This window comes from Miniopterus natalensis, chromosome 2 (assembly GCF_054644295.1).
Source record: "Miniopterus natalensis isolate mMinNat1 chromosome 2, mMinNat1.hap1, whole genome shotgun sequence".
NCBI lineage: Eukaryota > Metazoa > Chordata > Mammalia > Chiroptera > Miniopteridae > Miniopterus > Miniopterus natalensis.
Window position 1 is genome coordinate 72,216,978 of NC_142082.1, and position 21,161 is coordinate 72,238,138.

Below are 21,161 nucleotides of genomic sequence, written 5' to 3' on the forward strand. Positions count from 1 at the left end.
TGCAGCATGAAAGCAGAGGAGAATTAGGACAATGACATTCCTAACCGTAAGTACATCATTGTGCTAAGAAGTTGGTCACAGCATATGTTTTAATATGGTCTGGTATTGATTCTTTTGGCCAGTGTCCCACTTTAACAGTGTTATAGTCACACTTTAAGTTTTAGATGGAGAGGTACACAAGAAAATCAATAAGCACTCTCTTTCTACTACCAACCAGCTACACATCTATAGTTTCTCTGCCACATTCACATTTAAGGGACCTGAAAGATGCTTTTGGGAGGGCTGGTCCAGTTATCAGGCTTTGAATAGTCTCAGGTATCAGATTTGACCACCTCAAAGATTATAGAGTCAATTCTCAAAGGTGCCCATGATCCAGGAAGGATGCACACAATTTGGTCTAATTTTCTATTTAATGAAAGTATAAGAAGGAAGCTTTAAAAGAAGTTCACTTGTTACACAAGGTCTGTCTAAAAACAAAATCATGTAGAATTCTTGTGTCTGAGCTTTAAAAAATACATAGAAAAATGCTTATATTGTTAAGCTGTGCAGAAGAAAAAATTAGAAACCACAATTTTTTGCAATGGTGTAACTCAGTTTTATCTTCTTCTTTTTTATTTATTTTTTTAAAATCCTCACCCTAGGATAGGTTTTTGTTTTTTTCATCAATTTTAGAGAAAGAGAGAGAGAGAAAAACGCTAATCAGTTGTCTCCTGTACATGCACTGACTGGGGATTGAACCTGCAACCTAGGTTCAGGTTCAATCGTGCCATGACTGGGGAATCAAACCCAAAACCTTTTTGGTGTATGGGACGACCAACTGAGCCACCTGGCCAGGGCTATTTTCTTTTTTCTTTATTATTCATTATTAGGTCTTCCAAAATGACTAGGTGTTATTTTTATATAAAAAAATAGGTTTGCCTTTGCCGGTGTGGCTCAGTTGGGTGGGTGTTATCCCGGGCACCAAAAGGTTGTGGGTTCCGGGCTTGATCCTGGGTAGGGGGCAGTGCAGGAAGCAGACAATAGATGTTTTGCTCTCACATAAATGTTTTCCTCTCTCTCCCTCTCCCTTCCTCTCTAAAAATCAATTTTTAAAAGTTTGAAAAAAAAGAAAAAGAGTTTTTATGTTTAAAATGTTACATGCTGCTGGAGGGCAATGAGCTGATCTATTAAGTGTTTTCTATAAGCACCAATAGAATCACAGGTGAGCACTTGACAAATTGTGTCAATGTTGAAAAGGATAATCCCTATTTCACAATCAGAAATTCCTACTTATTATTTACAAACTAAAAGAAAAAATTAGGAATAAATATACTAAGAAATTCTTTCCTACATTTATGAAAAGAAAAAGAAAACTTACAAACTTACCCAGATTAAGTCATCTAAAATCCCTCAAAAATATTCTGATTTTTTTTAGAAGTTGTGCAAACCACACCTAAAATCTAACAGCACTGTGTTAATTTTGCTCAAATACAAGCTGAAAACATATTTTAACATCCTGTCAGAATGAGATACTAAGAGTGTTGATAAAATGACACTGAAATAAATGTAAATTTAGATTGCTGTTACAAGTGGCTGCCTAGCTCTGGGAAGATGTTAGGTTGCTATAGTATTTTCCATAGCAACTTCGCGTCTTATTACATAAATATTCCCTCAGTGTCCTGAAAGCCTGCTAAGAAAACAGGATTACACCTACTCACCTATGTAATGATCCTGCATCAACCCTTATTAGAATGAAATGCCCAGAAAACATAATAAACTGTAATCTAGGCAACAGTGTTCCTGGCACTGGGAGGAATTCAAGCACCAGGGGCTGTGCTCAGGCAGCTGGGCTAGGACCTTGTGCTAGTCACTGGTCACTCAGTTACACTCTTCCAGGTCAAGGTCTGTGTGGTTCTTTCCCAAAATTGGATGTTAACTTCTTCACTCTTCTCTGCCTGCCAATGTCCCAGCAGCCCAAGCCCTTCACCAGGCTCCAGGGGCTCATGTCACTAGGCAAGAAGCCAGGGCTTAGCAGAGCCGGAGTGTGCTCTGCAAATGCAGCTGACCCACCTAGCTCCACGCTAGTACCAAGCAGAGAGCCCACCTAGCTCCACGCTAGTACCAAGCAGAGAGCCCACCTAGCTCCAGGCTAGTACCAAGCAGAGAGCCCACCTAGCTCCAGGCTAGTACCAAGCAGAGAGCCCACCTAGCTCCAGGCTAGTACCAAGCAGAGAGCCCACCTAGCTCCAGGCTAGTACCAAGCAGAGAGCCCACCTAGCTCCAGGCTAGTACCAAGCAGAGAGCCCACCTAGCTCCAGGCTAGTACCAAGCAGAGAGCCCACCTAGCTCCACGCTAGTACCAAGCAGAGAGCCCACCTAGCTCCAGGCTAGTACCAAGCAGAGAGCCCACCTAGCTCCAGGCTAGTACCAAGCAGAGAGCCCACCTAGCTCCAGGCTAGTACCAAGCAGAGAGCCCACCTAGCTCCACGCTAGTACCAAGCAGAGAGTCCACCTAGCTCCAGGCTAGTATCAAGCAGAGAGCCCACCTAGCTCCAGGCTAGTACCAAGCAGAGAGTCCACCTAGCTCCAGGCTAGTACCAAGCAGAGAGTCCACCTAGCTCCAGGCTAGTATCAAGCTGAGAGCCCACCTAGCTCCAGGCTAGTACCAAGCAGAGAGTCCACCTAGCTCCAGGCTAGTACCAAGCAGAGAGCCCACCTAGCTCCAGGCTAGTATCAAGCTGAGAGCCCACCTAGCTCCACGCTAGTACCAAGCAGAGAGCCCACCTAGCTCCAGGCTAGTACCAAGCAGAGAGCCCACCTAGCTCCAGGCTAGTATCAAGCTGAGAGCCCACCCAGCTCCATGCTAGTACCAAGCTGAGAGCCCACCCAGCTCCAGGCTAGTATCAAGCTGAGAGCCCACCTAGCTCCAGGCTAGTATCAAGCTGAGAGCCCACCTAGCTCCAGGCTAGTATCAAGCTGAGAGCCCACCTAGCTCCAGGCTAGTATCAAGCTGAGAGACCACCTAGCTCCAGGCTAGTATCAAGCTGAGAGCCCACCTAGCTCCAGGCTAGTATCAAGCAGGTGTGGACTGTCTGGGAACCTCAGCGAGGGCTCACCTGGATTTTGTGGAGGTGCAGCACAGTTGAGTGGTTAGAGTACTGGGGAAAATCCGTGCTTTCCTAGACACAATGCAATTTCAGCAGCACAAATCAATTTTACGTAAGACACATGATTATGGAAAATCTGTGCATATATGAGAGAGATGTCAGGAATAAGCCACTGTTAGGTGTTACATAAAAATAAGATTATAAGGGGGGTAAGCTTAAAGACAATGTAGGCTCGGAATGTGAATTTACAAAACAGATAAACAGGCTGGTTGGGCAGGAGGAGTGCTTCCCTTAAAAGGAATTCTGCAGTACAGGATCCATTAATAGCACCTATCTCTTGCTTTGAAAAGATTTTAATTTACAATTTACAAAAAGATGATTTTATACTTTTCAGAAACATGTCCATTACGAAAAGGGAACTGTAACTGTATATAAAATCAGGGCACTGAAAAAAATCTACCCAAAATAAACACATATTGGAATTCTTTGGCAAGATCAGTGAGAAAAAAAAAAGGAACAGAAGCAGCCTTGGCTCCTTGTAAATGAAGCTTTATTTCAAGAACTTAGGAATGTAGCAGGTTACTCAGCCCACCTCGGAAAATTTACTTCATCGTCTTTAAGCCATATTAGTTTTAATTAATCACATTTTCTTGTTAAGCATTTGGGTTCCCAGAAGATATTCTTTTGTGGTTGAAAATAAAATGCGTGTCTTTAGCTCGGTGGTCGCTGATAGACACACACCACTGTGGATTCCTCCTTCAGGCTGTCGTTACGTGTGAGACAGAAGTCGACATGCAGCTTCCTCCAAAGCTTCCTCCCACCACGGACATGCCTGCCCCTGGGGCCTGCTGGTGCGGGGAGCCCCACCCCTGCAGCAAGTGGCCGCAGGCTGAGCCAGCTCACTTTCCATGTCTTAATGCTCTTGTCCCTCTGCCAAGTTCTAAGCAACTCCAGAATAAGCCTGCTTAGGTCAAATTCAATTCAATAGGAAGATTCTACCAACTGCGAGTGATACGGCCCCCTTCAGCTGGCCCCGGCCCTGGGCTGGAGGACCCTGGGCTCTCCTCCAGCCGCCCTGTCCTTCTGTGGGGGTGGCAGTGAGCCTGACTGTAACCTCCCCATGGGGCATCCTTTATGTCTTTCAAAAGCACTCCCATGCAGGAAACAAACCAAATCAGAAAAACAGGCAGTCCTCGTGTTCAAGGAAATCAAGGGGATAGCCATAGAGAGCCTTATTATTATTACTTTTTTAAAACTAAAGCTTCCTGCTACATATGAAACTATTCATGCAGACTGAATACTGCTAATTCCAACTGAACTTAATTATGAGTCCCGAATTTGACGCAGTTGGCTGAAAGATTTGGCAAATCTTTCCAAATGACTTCTTATTGAAATTTTTAAAAAAGCCTGTACCTATGTTGTGGTGCGTTTCCATGGAAAACTGACAACTCAGAAAGCACTCTTCATAATTAAAAGAGTATTTGCTCCCCTAAAGAACTCAGAGTTTAAGTGAGGTGTAATTAAAATCCAAGAACATTTGTGCATTATGAAAATGGTTTAAGAGTTGTCTGTTAAGCAAAGGATATATTAGTTTGACTTCTAAAATATGTGTTCAACATACAATGTATACTCACTAGATATTGGATGAGGTACATACACTGGGTACTGATGTTCATTTTGGTTTATACTGAATTTAAATTAATGGCTTTGGAACATATTTAGCATTAGGCACTGTATATTTATTAGCTTAACATGTTTATTTCTTGTTTTCTAAAAGCATCTCACGCCCTTGAGGGCAGGGTACACTGTGTTTAACCCTCTCCCTATGCCCTGGGTCCACAGTACCTTGAACACAAGAAGGTGCTCAGCAAATGTTTGGTAATAATTAGAATGAAGCCGAGTTTCAACTTTCTGAGATGTACCCTATCAAGCATGTGGCACTGAATTTTGTATGTATAAATGTTCAGAACATGTGGGGGAAATGAATTATCTTTGTTTAAACATGCTTATTAATGCTTGCCATTTAATACTCTTTTTATTTTTTACTTATTTACTTTTTAAAATCCTCAACCCGAGGATATGTTTTTATTGGTATGGGAGAGAGAGGAAGGAAAAGGGGGAGAGAGAGAGAGAGAGAGAGAGAGGGAGGGAGAGAGAGAGATCAATATGAGAGAGAAACACTGATCAGTTGCCTTCTATATGCACCACGACCGGGGATTGAACCCGAAACCTGAGTATACGTATACGCCCTGACCGGGGATTGAACCCCTACGACCTTCCAGTGTATGGGATGACACTTTAACCAAATGAGCCACACCAGCCAGGCTGATGCTTGCCATTTAAATTTAATTAGAACAAATGTTCTTAAGATTGCCATCTTCCTGTGAACTTATGGAACAAGGGCTTAAAAACAAAGACCGGAGAAGGGGAATATGCAGTTGAAGTCAACAAACTTTTCTAGAGCACTGACCTGGTGAAAGGCCTAGGGCCAGGTGCTGGAGGACGACCGAGGTAATAAGCAGCTAACAGTAACTGACCACTCACTATGTGCTCAACGCTGGAAGGAAGGCTCTGCATGCGCTGACTCACCTGCCTCGCACAACACTCAGCCTCATCAGGTTCTGCCATCTGGGGCTTTACAGTCTAGGACAGGCTTCCTCTTTTCCCCCTCTCTTCCCTGTGCTTTCCAGCCCCACTCCCACTCCCAAACTCAGGGAAGGGAGAGAGGTAAGAGAGAAAGAGGGAAAGAAGGAGAGAGAGGGAGGGGGAGGAACAGATCTGGCTTCTAAAGTTTGGCTTGATTCCAGTAGGAGGCAGACTATGCAACAATAGATCTGAATTTTTATCAAAATTATCTTCATAGGCTTTGGGACAGGGTGCCAATCTTCTTGAATGAACGCTCCGATAAATCTGTTTTGGTTTTCAAATTTCTTAACAAAACTCATTTTCATTTTTATCAGCATTTTAGTTTTGCTCCAATAAACCCCTTTCCCCTTGCAGATCCAGCTGATGAGGAGCAGTGAACAGCCTGCCCAGAATTACATTGTCGTTATAGCCGTCCTAGGGAACTCTAGCCAAAGATCCGTGGTAAATTATTAGGTATGGTGAAAAGCAAAAGCACAATGAAATATTCTTTATAAACAGAAGATCAGAGATATATTGACCAACTTTGATTTTTCAAAAAGAGTTAAACCCAAGGTATCACACACATCCTTACATAATACATTGTGCCTTCTCTAGAAACCAGCTCTCCCAGCTCCCCCTCAGAAACAGAACTGTGCACGTTAGTTTTTGTTCCAGGAGACAGATGAAGAGGAAAAGCCAACACTGGTGGACCAGACTCGAGCATCCTGTGGGGGCGGCCTCACCACGGACTTGGCACAGGCAGGAGGCTCCAAGAAGGATATTCCCCCTCGGATTTCCAAGAATGACTGGGCAGCTGCTGCTCAGTGCGTCCAAGGCAAAACCTCAGTTTTAGCAAAAAGAAAATGGGCAAGGGATTCCTCAAAAGATAGAGAATTTTACTTCTAGTTCAGCATTTGGCAATTTCCCTGTCAGTGAATTAGAGCTACATTTTGAGAGGCCTGCTCACGGGTGCCTCACAGATGCAAATTTGTGCCTAAAATTAGTGCTGTGTCACCTAAGAAGATACCACTGAAAGATACCCTCAGGTTACAGGGCCTCCCCACTCCATCCCTGCTTCAGGTAGCAGTTTGAGGGGATCTGTCTTAGGCTGGGTCAAAAGACCAGATGGGAATTCTTGCTCTCAGGCTGTGTCCCCAACATGCAGGCAGAAAACAACAACAAGCCAGCAGCCTGCTTTTGGCAGGATCTTCAGGGCCCCGTAAAATAAAAGTTAGTCGCTTGCCTCTCCCTCTAATCAGTCCTGAGCTTTCCTCATAAGCCACATGCCACGTACTCCGGTCCATCTCATTTTGAAAGTATGGAAAAGACTTTGGATTCCTGGGGGCCTGGCATTTGAACTCCAGTTCTTTCATCTTTTCCCTCAGCACTCAGTATAGAGCATGCAGTGCTGTGCTCATTAATTCTACTGACCAAGTAACAAGCCTGGTGAAAGCTTCTAAAAGTTCAGGTCCCACTTCAGGCTCTTACCAGATGCCTGGGGAAAACTAAGAGAGGTCTGGGAAGATGGCTCTTCGGTCAAACTTCCAAGGAGGACCTTGTGGTGCCTGCAAGGGTGGGTCTTAGCACCTCTGTGGATTCTGCCGCAGAGCTCAGGGGCCCATACGCTTGCTGCCGTGGTCTGTAAGATCCCCTCTGTCAGCCTACGTTCTCAGTCATTATTCTGATCCTATCCTAAGCAGGCTATGAAACTATACACATCTCTTACTTGGGAAATTGATAGGTTGTTTAAAAAAATGTCACCCCTTCCCCTGCCAAGAAAAGTCAGAGGTTCAAATAAAAATTTCTCATTAACTCAGTTCTTTTCTCCTACACCTACCTTATTAAGGATGTTAAGGAGGCAAATTTCATGTAAACCTGCCTCTCATCCAGAAACTTCAAAAATGATGAAAGCTTTTTTGAGGAAAAATTTTTATATTTTATGGGAAGATTTCATTGAATTTAAGAAAACCACACTAAAACTTGCTCTTTTCTTCCAATAGATGAAGGTTTGCAGAATAGAAATGGTGTGAGGAAGGTGTTTTTCTCAAATAAGCAAATCCAAACCCAATAACCAAGCAGCCCTGAGACATCCGTATCATCTTAATAGCAGACATACAGTGACACATACATGGTAGGTTTGTTTTTCAGATAAAGAATATGTGGTTTCAAAAAGAGCGGCATGGAACCTTCTTTTATACCAAACTTCTGAAAGACTTAAATTAATGGAATTTGAAGATGAAAGGAACATGTGCTAAGGCAGTGGTTCTCAAACTTCAGCATGCATCAGAATTCCCTGCAGGGCTTAAATCACAGATTGCTGGCTCTCACCTCCACCTCCCCAGGAGAGTTTCTGATTCAGTAGGTCTTGAGCAAGGCCTGAGAATTGACATTTCTATTAAGTTCCTGGGTGATGCTGATGTTGCTGGACCACACTTTTGAGAACACTGCTCTAAGGAAATTAAGCTCCCTCCTGATATGCCTGGACAGAGCAGCGTTTCCTTGTGACCACCATTTATTCATGCCTCTGCATTCTCTTCGAAAACTCTGGAGAAACAGAGCATTCAGACCACTTTGCAACCTTTACGACCTGACCATTTTAGACTCTTGATTTTGGTGTCTACCAACAATTAGCAAAGGTCACCTGTTTCTGGTCACCTGAATCTTTCTGTTAAAAAGCTTGGGATGATGCCCTGGCAGTTTTGCTCAGTGGTTAGAGTGTTGGCCTATGGACTGAAGGGTCCCAGGTTTGAGTCCAGCCAAAGGCAGCGTGCCTTGGTTGCAGGCTCGATCCCCAGCCCCTGTGCGGGCGCGTGCGGGAAGCAACCAATCAATGTGTCTCTTTCACATTGATGTTTCTCTCTCTCTCCCTTCCACTCTCTCTGAAAAGCAATGGAAAAAACATCTTCGAGTAAGGATTTAAAATAAAAAGAAAAAGCTTGGGAAAGGTGAGTGTTTTATTCACTGGTACATATGAGGAGACAGATCAAATCTATGTCATGCCTCTAATTGTCGTTTTTGGCAATGATGGCAATTGTGGCTCTTCCTGGGCCCTTTAGATGACGTTCTTTGAAGCCCTTAGACAAGCAGTCCCCCTGGGCATTGCCTATGTTTGAGTGAGCATGCCTCTGGCCTGCTTCTATAATACCAAGGTATTTACATATACCTGATTCAGGACAGAGTTTCACACCAGCATCTCAGATGAGACAGAGCACATTAACCAAGGTTCGTTCTGAGCTTCTCTCCTTTTTACAACTCAAGAGTGATGCCCCTTTCTTGGTACAAAATGGGCCAACCTTTGGGAGCAGGCTAGATGAGCTAAAGTTCATGGAAAAAAAGTTTAATTCTCCAGCACGCTGGCTCAGAGGCTAGAAAGCTTCCTTTGGGATTAAACAATTGTCATTAAGCACATCAACAGAAACTAGATTTTATCTACATTTCAGCATCTGTGGTGGCCACCATCCTCTGGAAAAAGATTTTTATGGGAACAGGAAATATGCCTGAAAAAAGTATAAAGGTCCCCGGCCTTATGTATAAAGAAACAACCGGAACTATTTAAATGACTATGTTCCTAAGAAGTTTAAAGTTCTATTACTACAAGGCAGAGTCACTCAGAAATGAAAGTTTAGTGGGACTCAAAAGTGAGTTAAGCGGTCATTTCCCAATATGTGTGCCCCATCTGGGATGAGGGAGATCAAGACGATACCTCATGGGGAGGGGGGGTTATCTGCGTTACCTGATTCATCGACTCTCATTTTTTTAGTAGGGCTGTCACAGTTCTCATCATCCGACATTTCCATCTCTTCTTCGCGGCGGATGCCCATGAGTTGCTCACTTTGAGCGTTCCGGAGCTCCTGAAAGTGAAGAACACACAGACGTCAGTCGCTTTTCCCAATGGTTTTTCAGTTATTATGGCTGACACATGAGCACTTAGAATCTGAAGTCTGTCCCTCCCAAACACTGCCCCACCTAATCTAGGAACAAGTTCTGAGGGGCACAGAGGGGGGGTGGAAAGAGGGATCCGGTGTCAGGCCTGGGATAAATTCCTGCTCACCAACGACTAGTCAAGGGCTCTTCAGCAAATTACCCAACCTCTCGAGTTTCAATTTCCGCATTTGTAGAAAAGGAGGTGATAACATGGACCTAGCGGGGCTGCTGTGAGGATCACACAGGAAGACCTGTCACCATGACTGGCACACACAAGGGGCTCAGAGCTAATGATCCTGAACACAAGCAAGCAAGGAAACTTTTCAAAGACCCTGTCTGCTACTAGCCCACTGCGTAGCTTTAGGGATGTTTCTTAATCTCTTTTAGCCTCCCTTTACTCACTGAACTATTGTGATGATCATAATTTTGAGAATAAAATAAGTTAATGCATGTAAGATACTTAGCATCATGCTAGGCACTTGGTTCTCCAAGTTGAAAATGTCGACCACTTTTATTCTTCGTGCAGAGCAGTGCCCCTGCATGTGAGCACGTGCCCATGTGTGACCACACACACACACACATACCCCATTCAAGGACAAAATAAAAACAGAGCCCTTCTTTCTCTAGTGTTTCATGTTATTGTGTAGAGTTTATTGTTTCTGTCGTGATGGTTGTTTAAGCATCACTTGAATATCTTAGGATTGTAGGTCATGTTCTCCGCCTATTACAGGAGTGACTGTAATAGCTTTTGCCAACTCACATATAAATGGGGAATAGTAGTAATAAAGGCTGTTTGAACGCAAGCGTGTATGGGAAAACTCATAAAAAGTAAAGAATTACATAATACCCTTTTTTACAACTGTGTCTAAAAATCAGGACACCGTAACCATTAATGTTAAATTACATTATTATTTGTATCAATCTCTATATTTGTGAGTCTTTGTCTATTCTGTTCTTTTACATATGCTGTCCTCAAAAACAAACAAAAACAGAAGAAGTGCTGTTTCCTTTTTTTACCTGATTTAAACTGTCTCTAAGTAAAAGTCAAATAATTAAAATAATTTCACTTTATAATAAACAAACCTTTGAGTAACAATAAAGCTAAATTACAACAACATATGAATAGCATGACTTTAGGCATAGCTCTAGGGCCCATTCAAAAGATGTGCACAGGTTAAGTTAGTCTGTGTTATAGGTTCTCTCAATTGTCTTCCCTGCTTCGCTCACAGATTTTCACTGTAGCACGATGGAAAGGAATGTATTTATTGCTGACAGTGTCTGCATGGTCAACTCTGAGCCCTGGGAATTACCACTGCAGAGGACAGGGAGAGGGATCGGCAGAGAGGCAAGGTCCCTGGGACAGGGACACGCATCACAGGGCAGTCCTGAGAGGCCACCAGGCGGACGGCCCAGGCCTCCTTACTTGGCCATGCCACCCAGCAGAAAGAGGTGCCAATAACACCGTGGGTATCAGAGACAGATGTGACACGTGACTACTGAGGAAGTTCTTAGGTTGTGGACTGCTAATTTTTCTGACAAAGAGCCCAATTCCCAAAGAGGGGGCCTGAAAATACTTAAAACAAGGAAAGTTAGGTGGAGAGAATAAATGAGGCTGAAAGAGCCTGTTGTTTAGTCCCAACAATTAATGGCAAACTGTCCTATGGTAGTTGTTCTTACGAGGAAGGGCGGCAGAAAGGAAAAAGATGGGAGGAAAAAAATAAGCTGAGGGTGTTTGCACAGGGTGCCTCTGGTTCAGCAGTAAATCACCAGTACACTCTAATAAATCTGTAAAGGTGTTGCGGATAATTAACAGATGCTGTACATGGGAACGCGGAAAAAAATCAAGCCAATTATCAAGCTTATATACAACTGAGAAATCATCCACAATGTTAAATTACCAACTGGTACTTAATCAATTAAGCGACATGGAGGAGAGAAAATCAAAGGTAATTTAGAATTCTATTTCCTGGTATATCAAAAGAGGTGGCGGGAGTGGCAGGGAGCCATAAAGACCCTTTCCAGGCGCACCTTTCATTTCTGCCTCAGTAGGGAGCAAAGCGAGCAGGATTCCTGGGAACAGTGGAAGCCACCTGCCCTGCTTGGCAACGGAGGGGACAGCCCCAGCCCCAGCCCCAGCACAGGGGAGGCTAGGAGAAGGGGACCGAGCATGGCAGGAAGTGGGATTTAAATCAGTAATTGATATTTCCTGACACTCACCTACTAATGACAGCCTTTTTATGCACAGGTTTAATTCAGCTTCATGCCAGCTGCCTTTCTCTTAGTATTTCTTTTAATCATGTTTGGTTTTTACGTGAAGGAAAAAAACAATTCACAGCTTATTCCCAAATCTGACTCATAGTTTATGAATTCTGATTTGTGTTTCATAACCCTCAATTTGTATATTTCATCATAAACTAGGGCCTCCTTCCTCCTGAAAATCAGCCTTGACTCCGGTCTCCACTCAGTGTCTGGAGGAGCACTAGGGAAGCAATCTTTGTTTTTCTGGCCCCTGAAAAATTAAAAAGAAACCCCACCTCCTTCTTACAATCCTGAACAGAGGAGCAGAACAGCATCACTCACCAACCACCTTCTCAAGCATTTGTGAACAAAATGAAAAATGTCCTTCTTAACAATAAATTGCACTAGCACTTTAAGTGTCCCATTATTGTGAAGTCATTCGGCATTCACCATCATAACAGTGATACTAAAGGATTCATTTGGTATTCATGTGAATATTATATCTAGTGCCATTGGTATCCAACTGTAATTTAGCATTAGTTAATGGGCACTTAAAATGCTACCCAAATGATTGATATCACAGTACTTTGTGGTTCTTCAAACTCTATATAAAACACTTATTTTGCAAGCAGAAGCCAAAATCATTAAATAAATAAACCTTACCTTCTATAAGTTTGAGATTTTGAAAGAGGGAAATATCATTTAGAGAACTTTGATATCAACATGCTAGAGATGGAGAGGCATCCACATGAAAAACATTCTTTCATTTAAAAAAAAAAAAAAAGAAGCAAACAAAGACAGTATACTTACTGTTCAATTACAGGTTCAAAGCGTACACTACACTGTGGAATTAAAAATAACAGCCGGACGACCAATGGCTAATGACACATTCTGGCCCTTCTAGGTGGCAAAGAAGGTCAAGTTCTGGACTCTTTCCTTGGGGAAAATACTCACACTTCACACATGCATTGGTGCAGAGGGCAGAAGGGCAGTCTGGCCGCTCCCTCCCCTAGGGAGGTTGCTCTGGGAGAGGTGGGATATAACCTACTGGCCAGCACAGGGGACTAAGACATTGCTCACAATGAGGAGACGTGGATGAGAGGCATACCTCCATTTCTAGCCCAAAGAACAAACTGTCCACATTTATTTAAAACTGGTTTTCTATTTTACGGTGCACTTTACTTCATAATCATTAGGCAAAATGTCTTGCTTTCTTTCGGAGCTCTTGACTCTGAGTGGAAGAAGGCGTTCGTCTCTCCCTTTGCAGGGGGAGAAGAGCACTCTGTCCTCTGAGCATGAAGTCAGCTGCTTTGCTGGGTAAGGAACAAAACTGAGCTGGACTTGGAGGTGACAACGAGACAGGACAATGGCAGGATGACTGCCCACTGTAACAAAAACCGTAATGGCTGCAGCCACACTATTCTCTGCCAATCCAGCTGTGTGATGGTGTTTAAAAAGTAATAATAAAATCACCAACCTCAGAATGTTTTCGCCAAATGTCTATGTTCTTGCGCTGAGCTTTCGAGAAATGGTCCCAAGCTTTTTGTCTGGTAGAAGCGTTGAAAACGGCCACAATCTGCTCAACTTTGGTGAACAAGGGAGTCAAACAAGACAAGTAATTTATGTTGTGATCACTATAGGGAAGCAAAGCAAAGACACTAGGAGTCTATGGATGATGTCACAGTAGAAATAACATCATCAATATCCATCCAATTTGTGCCTTTTGTACTTACATTTTAGCAAGGTTGGGGTGTCTCCCTTCAAGTCTGTCTCCATAACTTTAGGTTAAAACAAATTCTAAATATTGACTGGGAAAAGTTCATGGGTACCTGCTTCCAAGCATTCTTTACCTCACTGAAAAGTGACTTGGCATATCTATATACCTATATCTATAGACTACATGGGCACTGGTGCTGGCATTCAGGTATAGATATATAGATAATGTAATGCTTTGGTTGGGGAGCTTAGGCATGAAGTTGAGGTAGAGTGGCTGAATGAGGAAGAGCCAAACGTATATCTTTTTCTCTTTTGGTCTCCATCTCAAGGAGTCAAATGTAGCCTGCTGAAGATATTACTATGTCCAAGTTCTGAGTTGGGGCAATGAGTAGTTGTGTGATATCTTCCCCTTAATCTTAGGGCTATTTGTACTCCTTGCTCCTTTCTCTTCCCCTGTTGCACCCAATCTAGTCCTCGGGCATGGAAGAGGAGTCATTGCCTCCACCTCAAGAGAGGCCAGAGCTCACCCACCCAGCCAACCAGCAGCTCTGGCATGCAGATCTTATTTTGATACCATATGGCACCCTCCATAACCATCACGACCACATACCATTCTCTGTTATTCCATTTTCACTTTCACAAGGCTCCCCTCCCTCTGGCTCCCAAACCCTCTAAAGTTCCAACTCTATCACTTTGACTTCATTTAGAACTATGGCTTGCAGGCATGGTTTATTGGAATGATAAATGTCGAGGGGTTGTAAACAAAGCTATACAGAGAAAGGGATGGGCTCTTAGTAGTAGATGTTATGGGGAGGGCCAACCAACTGCAGATTCAGTCTTTTTTGAACAGTTATTGATGTAGCAAGGATGAGATTAAGGGAATTATAGCACTGAATTACTATATGCTTAAACATAAACTTCTAAGTATTTAGTTAGAAAGGCATAGTTAAAATTAGCTTCTCATAGATGCTAACACTCTATCAAACATAAATTATTCATAAGTAATTTCCAAGGCTCTATTGTAAAAAAGGACATCCAAGCTCCTCCAAATATTCCAGGTGTCCAAAGAATGTCAAAAAGCAATAGGATAATCTGCACAGAACAGCACTTGGTGTTGCAATTTTAAAAATTAGTGCACAAAATAAACAAGTATATGATGGAGCATAGGGAGAAAGCAGATTCCATTCCATTCCCACATTGTAAATATCTTACAGTGCTAATAAGCAACTACTTCTCGATCTATGGGTAGTTTTCGCAGGGGCTTTTATGTTTACTGTTTACTACCTCAAGAGAATTCCAACTCCAAACCCCCCTATCTATCAAACTTTATCATCATGTCACACAATGAATTTATTGCACTCAGTTTTAACAGGAGGATTTGCTATCAGCTTATCTCACGCTCGTTTTGAGTGCCAGGAGCTTTCCTCTTCTGACCTCACCTGGAGGAAGTAAAATTGCCAAAATAGCCAGGCTGAGCTGCACTGAGGGCTGACTTCCACCTGACTACCAAGCTCCCAGGGCTCGGCGGCACTGCAGCAAGGCCGGCGGAGGAGATGGGTGCAGCCCATTGCCTGGGTTTCCTGTTGTTTTATCCGTATGCAGGCTGGGTTCACGGGGCTTCAAGCTGCCCTCTGCACGAGCAACAAAGAGCAGTCAGCCCAAATGGCCACGGTAAAATCCACTGTCGGATGAGACTATCTGGCAGAGGTAGAGGTGGCAGTGACTGTGAGATTTTTAAAGAGAACAAGCCCCGTTGCTTTTAATAGTAGAGCTCTTCGACTGGCATCATTTAGAAGAATAAGAACAATGATGTCTGACACCCGGCCTGCGGGGAAGAGACTGTAAGAGTTGAAGTTGAGAATTTGGCTCGTGATGGCCAAAATTCTGCCGTCAATCTGGGAAGGCTGTTAATAGAGGAGATACACTAGAGAGAAAATTGTGTGTTCATATATGTGTGTGTAGAGTGGAGGGAAGCTAAGAGAGACCAGTAATGCACATGGAGGAGTACACAAATGAAAGCACTTAGAAGACCCAATGGCCTAAAACTGCACATGTTCAAGAGTAAAACTGGATCCCCTAATATTTATTCAAGTCACATACTATTGCAGATATTCCCTGTTTGAGGTTAAGTGCCTCAGTTGCTTAGAACATGCTATTACCATATCCCAGGGCATAAGCTCAATTCATTCATTCAGCAAACATCTGAGTCTACTGGTTACCAGGCACTTGACTGATTGCTGGAAATATATGATTAAGACACGTCCTTGATGAGGTTACAGTCTCTAGGGAAAAAGAAAGACAAGCAGGTAATTACCCTATGCAAGAGAGGTATGGATGACACCTATGGGGACACAGTAACTAATTCAGTAGGTGGAGTCAGGGAACATACCTAAAGGAGGCAATATTTTTGTCGAGTCATAAATAGTGAATCAATACTTGCTCAGCTGAGAAGGCAGGATTGCCAGTTCAAGGCTGGCATGGAATGTGAAAGGACTTAGTCTGAACATAGGTGGCGAGGATGGGGCTAATAGTGGCTGGGAATGAATAAGGAAGGACCACATATGTCAAGTTAGATTGTGAACTTTATATTGTAGGCCTGAGGAGGCAGATCTGAGTAGGATCTGCTTGGGAGAAATGATGAAGGTTTGAAGGAGTCATTTGATAGGGCAAGTTGACACAGTGTGGCTGACTTGCTTTGAGGGAGGAGAGGAGGGGGACCAGGACGACTCAGGCTTGGGAAGTATATCAGAGCCCAAGAGGATGAGTGCGGGTGGAGGTCTGAGAAAGAAGATAAGGAATTTGTTCTTGGACATGCTGAACGGGAGATGCCTGAGGTCATCCAGATGGAGCTGAAATACATACTGGGGATTCCGAAAGAAGTCAGAATTCCAAGAGAGATGATGTCTTAAATTGTCTGGGCCTATTTCCATTTCATGTAATTGTATTCTTTTCAAGAGCAAATTAATTAAAAGCAAAACTAAATGTGATTAAATTTATACTTCTTTTCTTATTAAGTTTTATATTTTCCCCCCACATAGTAACAAATAAAAGAACCCCCAGAGAACAAAAGCTGTGTAACTCAGCTTAGATTTAAAAAGTACTCTCACAGTATTTCTATGGCCCACTTTACTTTTGTTTTGCAAATGAAAGTTCTTGGGCATACAAAAGGACTCAGAAAGAGTGCTTGGGTCAGCATGAATCCATCATCACTAGAGAAAAACCACCTCAGAGCCTATGCCCTAATGCATGTGATTCAAAGACAGCATATTTTAAAAACCATAAATGGGATGACCACTACAGTTGTCATCACAGGTAAAGACCATACACTCTTCACTGTCTCCAGCAGAGAACACCAAAAACATGTCCAAGAATTCGACTACAACTCACCACCTCTCCGGTATAATTTGTACTACTCGCTCATTCAATATACAATGAAGCTACAAGCAGTTACTAAGTGGGGTATCTGAAACTCTACTTAGAAGCTCAGAGAAGAGATAAATAGTACAGAGGATGGCACTGGCATTTGTTGAAAAATGTAGCTTTATAGAAAGTTGTGCTGCAGGCAGAACAAATTCAGATTCCCCAGTGCCTTCACCACCACTAGTGGTCTGCAGAGTGGTGGCTTAAGGCCCACATGAGCCTGTATCACTTAGTATACTAAAACATTCTGTATTATCAAGAGAGAGAGTTCTCAGTCAGAAAATTTAAATTTACCCTTCACATCTTGCAAATCTTTCTCCCCTAATTTTATGTTTTAAGTGTTTTATCTAAATTAAATTATTTGAGGATCATTAAAAAAAATTAGTGGTTGGCTTTTCAGAAATTTGCTTGACTGTCAGTCTCAGGTGTCATAATAGAGTCCCTCCTACATACCCAGTAGGTATCAATGAACATAAAGAACGGATAAACAGAGCTGTGATGAAATTGGTCACCACTCTTTGCAGCTGCAAACCTCTTAAAAGATAAACTGAGAGGGATTGGGTGGGGAGAGATTAATCAAAGAGCTTATATGCATACATGCATAACCCAGACATGGACACAGACAATAGTGTGGTGAAGGTCTGGGGGAGGGTGGATGCAGGGTGGAGGGGATCAATGGGGAGAAAAGGGGAGATATCTGTAATACTTTCAACAATAAAGATAAATTTTGATTCGAATCCCTGCAAAATGGGTTTCGAATCGAGCAGTGCCAAACTGGAAGTGGTTGGGAATGCTCCACTGACTGGAGCTGGGGAGTGGCTTTTATAGAGAAAAGGTAGAAGGAAGGCAATTATTGGTTGGCCATAGCTTAAAGTTAGCTGACTGCTTGTGATTGGTTGTCCCTAAGTTTCAGTTGTGTAACCTTGAGGCAGTGATAGGCTTAGATTTTGGTTTACTCACATCATCCACCACCACAGCCTTAGAGCTGCCCCAGGCCAATGGCTCCTTGTTTGATAAACGTAACACTTTACTAGCGGTTGGTTACTCACAATCTCCTTAAGTGAGGAGACATATACACCCACATGCACACATATCACATACACACATACATGTATATATTCTTCAAAATTTCAAAAAAATCCGTAAGACAGAGCAATTTAACACCTTTTTGTGTATTCCCCCAGCCCAAAATGTCTGGGTGTGTGCTGAGTTCAGAGCATACTCCTTACTTGAGAGAGGACTTTATAAATATTCTTGAGAAGAACTTGGCTTCAGTCTTCTCTGGGAAGGACAGCTCAGGACAGGACATCCATTTACTGAGGAACAGAACATTTTAAAAAGCTTCCTGGAAAGGAACAGGGCACCCAGCACAAAACCTCACATTTCTGGGCTCCACCACGCTCCTGCACCTTGAGCTCTGGGCCGAAAAGCATCAGAAGCAGCGGAAGAGAAAGGTTAGGTTCCTCCAGAGGACACAAACAGGGCCCTCCCTCCTTCGTGTCCTCCTGACTGCATTTCTTCTCATAGTCCCTGTACCTCCCGCATCTTTTGTTCCAGCCAAACAGCTGTGAAAGAGCCTTAAATCCATTTAGTGTCCCAAATATCTGGAGAAATGGATTAAGTCCTTACTGGCAGCAGGGCTGCCTAAATAGAGCACCTGGAACAGATCTCCAAGCTTAATTTTTGGTTGTAATGCTGTCTGGGCTCATGATAGAGCCTTAACTCTGTAGGGCTCAGAGGAAATTTCATTTTCCTTTAAGGGATAACATTTTTTCCAAATCCTCTATGAATAGCTCATAAGAGATTTTCAAAAGTATATAACAAATGAAATAGTAGACCTCAGTCAAAGAAAGACAGGTATCACGTGATCTCACTTAAATGCGGAATCTAATGAACAAAATAAACTGACAAACAAAATAGATCCAGACACATAGAAGCACAGAACAGACTGACGAATCTCAGAGGGAAGGGAGAGGGGGGAGCAAGGAGACATTAACCAAAGAATTTATATGCATATCTGCATAACCCAAGGACAATAGTGGGAGGTGGGGGGAGGCCTGGAGAGGGTGGGAGTCAGATGGAGGGGGTCAATGGGGGGAAAAAGGGAGACATCTGTAATACTTTCACAATAAAGATAAATTAAAAAGAAACAAAGAAAGAGCAGACCTCCTCTACCCTAGCTTGCTATTGTTGTTTTTAAATACTAAAAGCTGGGTGGAACTGATGAGCCTTGGCCCTGAATTGAGGAATTATGATGGAGAGAATGCAGTAAGTGATTTGGGCTCTCAGGACACCCAGAGGAGCAAGAGGAAGCCAGAGGGAGGAGCGGTTAGTGTCAAACACGACAGGGACTGGGTAAGAGGAAACTGCTACGAGAGATTCCCAGAGAGATTTCTGCTCACTCACTCAGGCAGGCTCTGGGTCCTGGGCTCGAGCTCAGAGGAGCCTGCAAGTCTGTCTGGCAGGAAGCCCAGGAAACGGAATTAACATGGTCAAACCCATACATTAAGGAGGCATTGACTGGAATTTCAAGTTGAGGGGGAAAAGGGCATTCTGGGGTTTGGACTTGAGATGAGTAAAAAGCACTGCGAGACACTGTGACTCCATTACAGCCACACCGCCCGTGAGGACCGACAGCAGGACTGCTGATGTCCTGACACAGGAGGGCAGAGATGTGGTTCTTCTGGGGAAAGTGATGGGGAAAGAAAGAAAAACATGCTGATCAAATTATAAAAAAAGAACTAGGATGTTTTTAGCAAATTTCAAGCAAGCAGGAAATGGTGTTTTGTTCAAATAAATGAAAAAATATTAGACAGTGACTTTTTAAGCTTTGTATAAATCCCAGTACATTTCAGGGCACTGTAGGCCCCCTTATTAATGCATATATTCAAATATTTTAGACAGTAACCTAACAAAAATCTCTGAGAATACTATTACTTTACTAGTTTTTTATAATATATTGCATTTATTAGGCTTTTTAAGTTCAATAAATCCTCCTGCCTAAATTATCCATATCAACTAGTTAAAGTAACACACATATGTAAGAAAAAGGGAATAAAATGAAAAGCAAAGTCTACTTTCCCATCCTGACTGCCCAACCCCCACCCAGTTTCTCTCTTTGAAGGTAATTTACAGATTCTAGCATATCCGTCCAGAGAAAACGTTATGATCTGCATAACTATGTGTACTATCTAGTACACGTAGTTTTCTATGTGCAACCTGTTTTCCACTTACACAAAAGTGCTAATATTGTATACACCGTGCTGCACCTTGCTTTTTTCACTTCCCATATCATGGAAATCGATTCATATGTATATTAACAAGGCTGCAGTGAACATCCTCATACATATCTCCTGACATACTTACATAAATATCTTTATAAGAAATTCTTAGCAGTAGGAAGGATAGGAGAATATCTGAATTTTTAATTTTTGAGAACTGTATTGCACTCCAATTTTACAACCACCAAGTGTTTTTCAAATTGTTTTCCTATCCCCTTGTCAACAGTTGGTAACAGGCATGAGATGCGTGACAGCCAGCTCTCTGCACCAGAGCCATCTGCATTTGCAGGTCCATTATGAATCATAGAAGCAAGTCCACAGACTCACCACACCCCTTTATCAGTAGCTGACTCCCTGCTAAGAGTGATTATCCGGCAGGAAGGGGAGAGACCTGGTTTCTGGGCATCTCTTCTCCTTTTAGACCCTCAAAATGGTGACCCTGCTTTCCTTTGAGTTGCCACTAAGTTCATTAATGGTGCTATGAAAGTTCATAACAGCAATTGGCTCTTTCTAATTACTTAGATTTTCTGGGCCAGGCACTAGGCTTGATGATTTGAAACAGCAGTTTTTAAAATGTGGTTCCTGGACTGGCATCATCATCATCTTTTGGGAAATTACTAGAATGAAAATGCTCAACCCCCAAACCTACTGAGTAGAAACTCTAGGGGTAGGTTCCAGCAGATTATTTTTTTAAACACTTTTTCCAGTTTTATTGAGATAAAATTGACATATAACATTGTATAAGTTTAAGGTGTACAACATGATTTGATATATATGTATATTGCAAAATGACAGCCACAAAAAGTTTAGTTAACATCCGTTGCATGTATCGTTGCAATTATTTTTCTTGTAATGAGAACTTTAAAGATCT

The 21,161-nt window shown here is 42.7% G+C and overlaps 1 protein-coding gene across 1 annotated transcript in view; it reads right to left on the reverse strand.

The window, feature by feature from the left end:
• Positions 1-21,161, reverse strand: part of ENOX1 (ecto-NOX disulfide-thiol exchanger 1) — a 223,128-nt gene that overhangs the window by 104,142 nt on the left and 97,825 nt on the right. Inside the window, exons 8-9 of the mRNA XM_016205373.2 lie at positions 13,351-13,457; positions 9,445-9,562 (exon numbers count right to left, since the gene is read on the reverse strand). Coding sequence (XP_016060859.2) covers positions 9,445-9,562; positions 13,351-13,457 — 225 coding nt within the window. The remainder of the gene's footprint in view (positions 1-9,444; positions 9,563-13,350; positions 13,458-21,161) is intronic.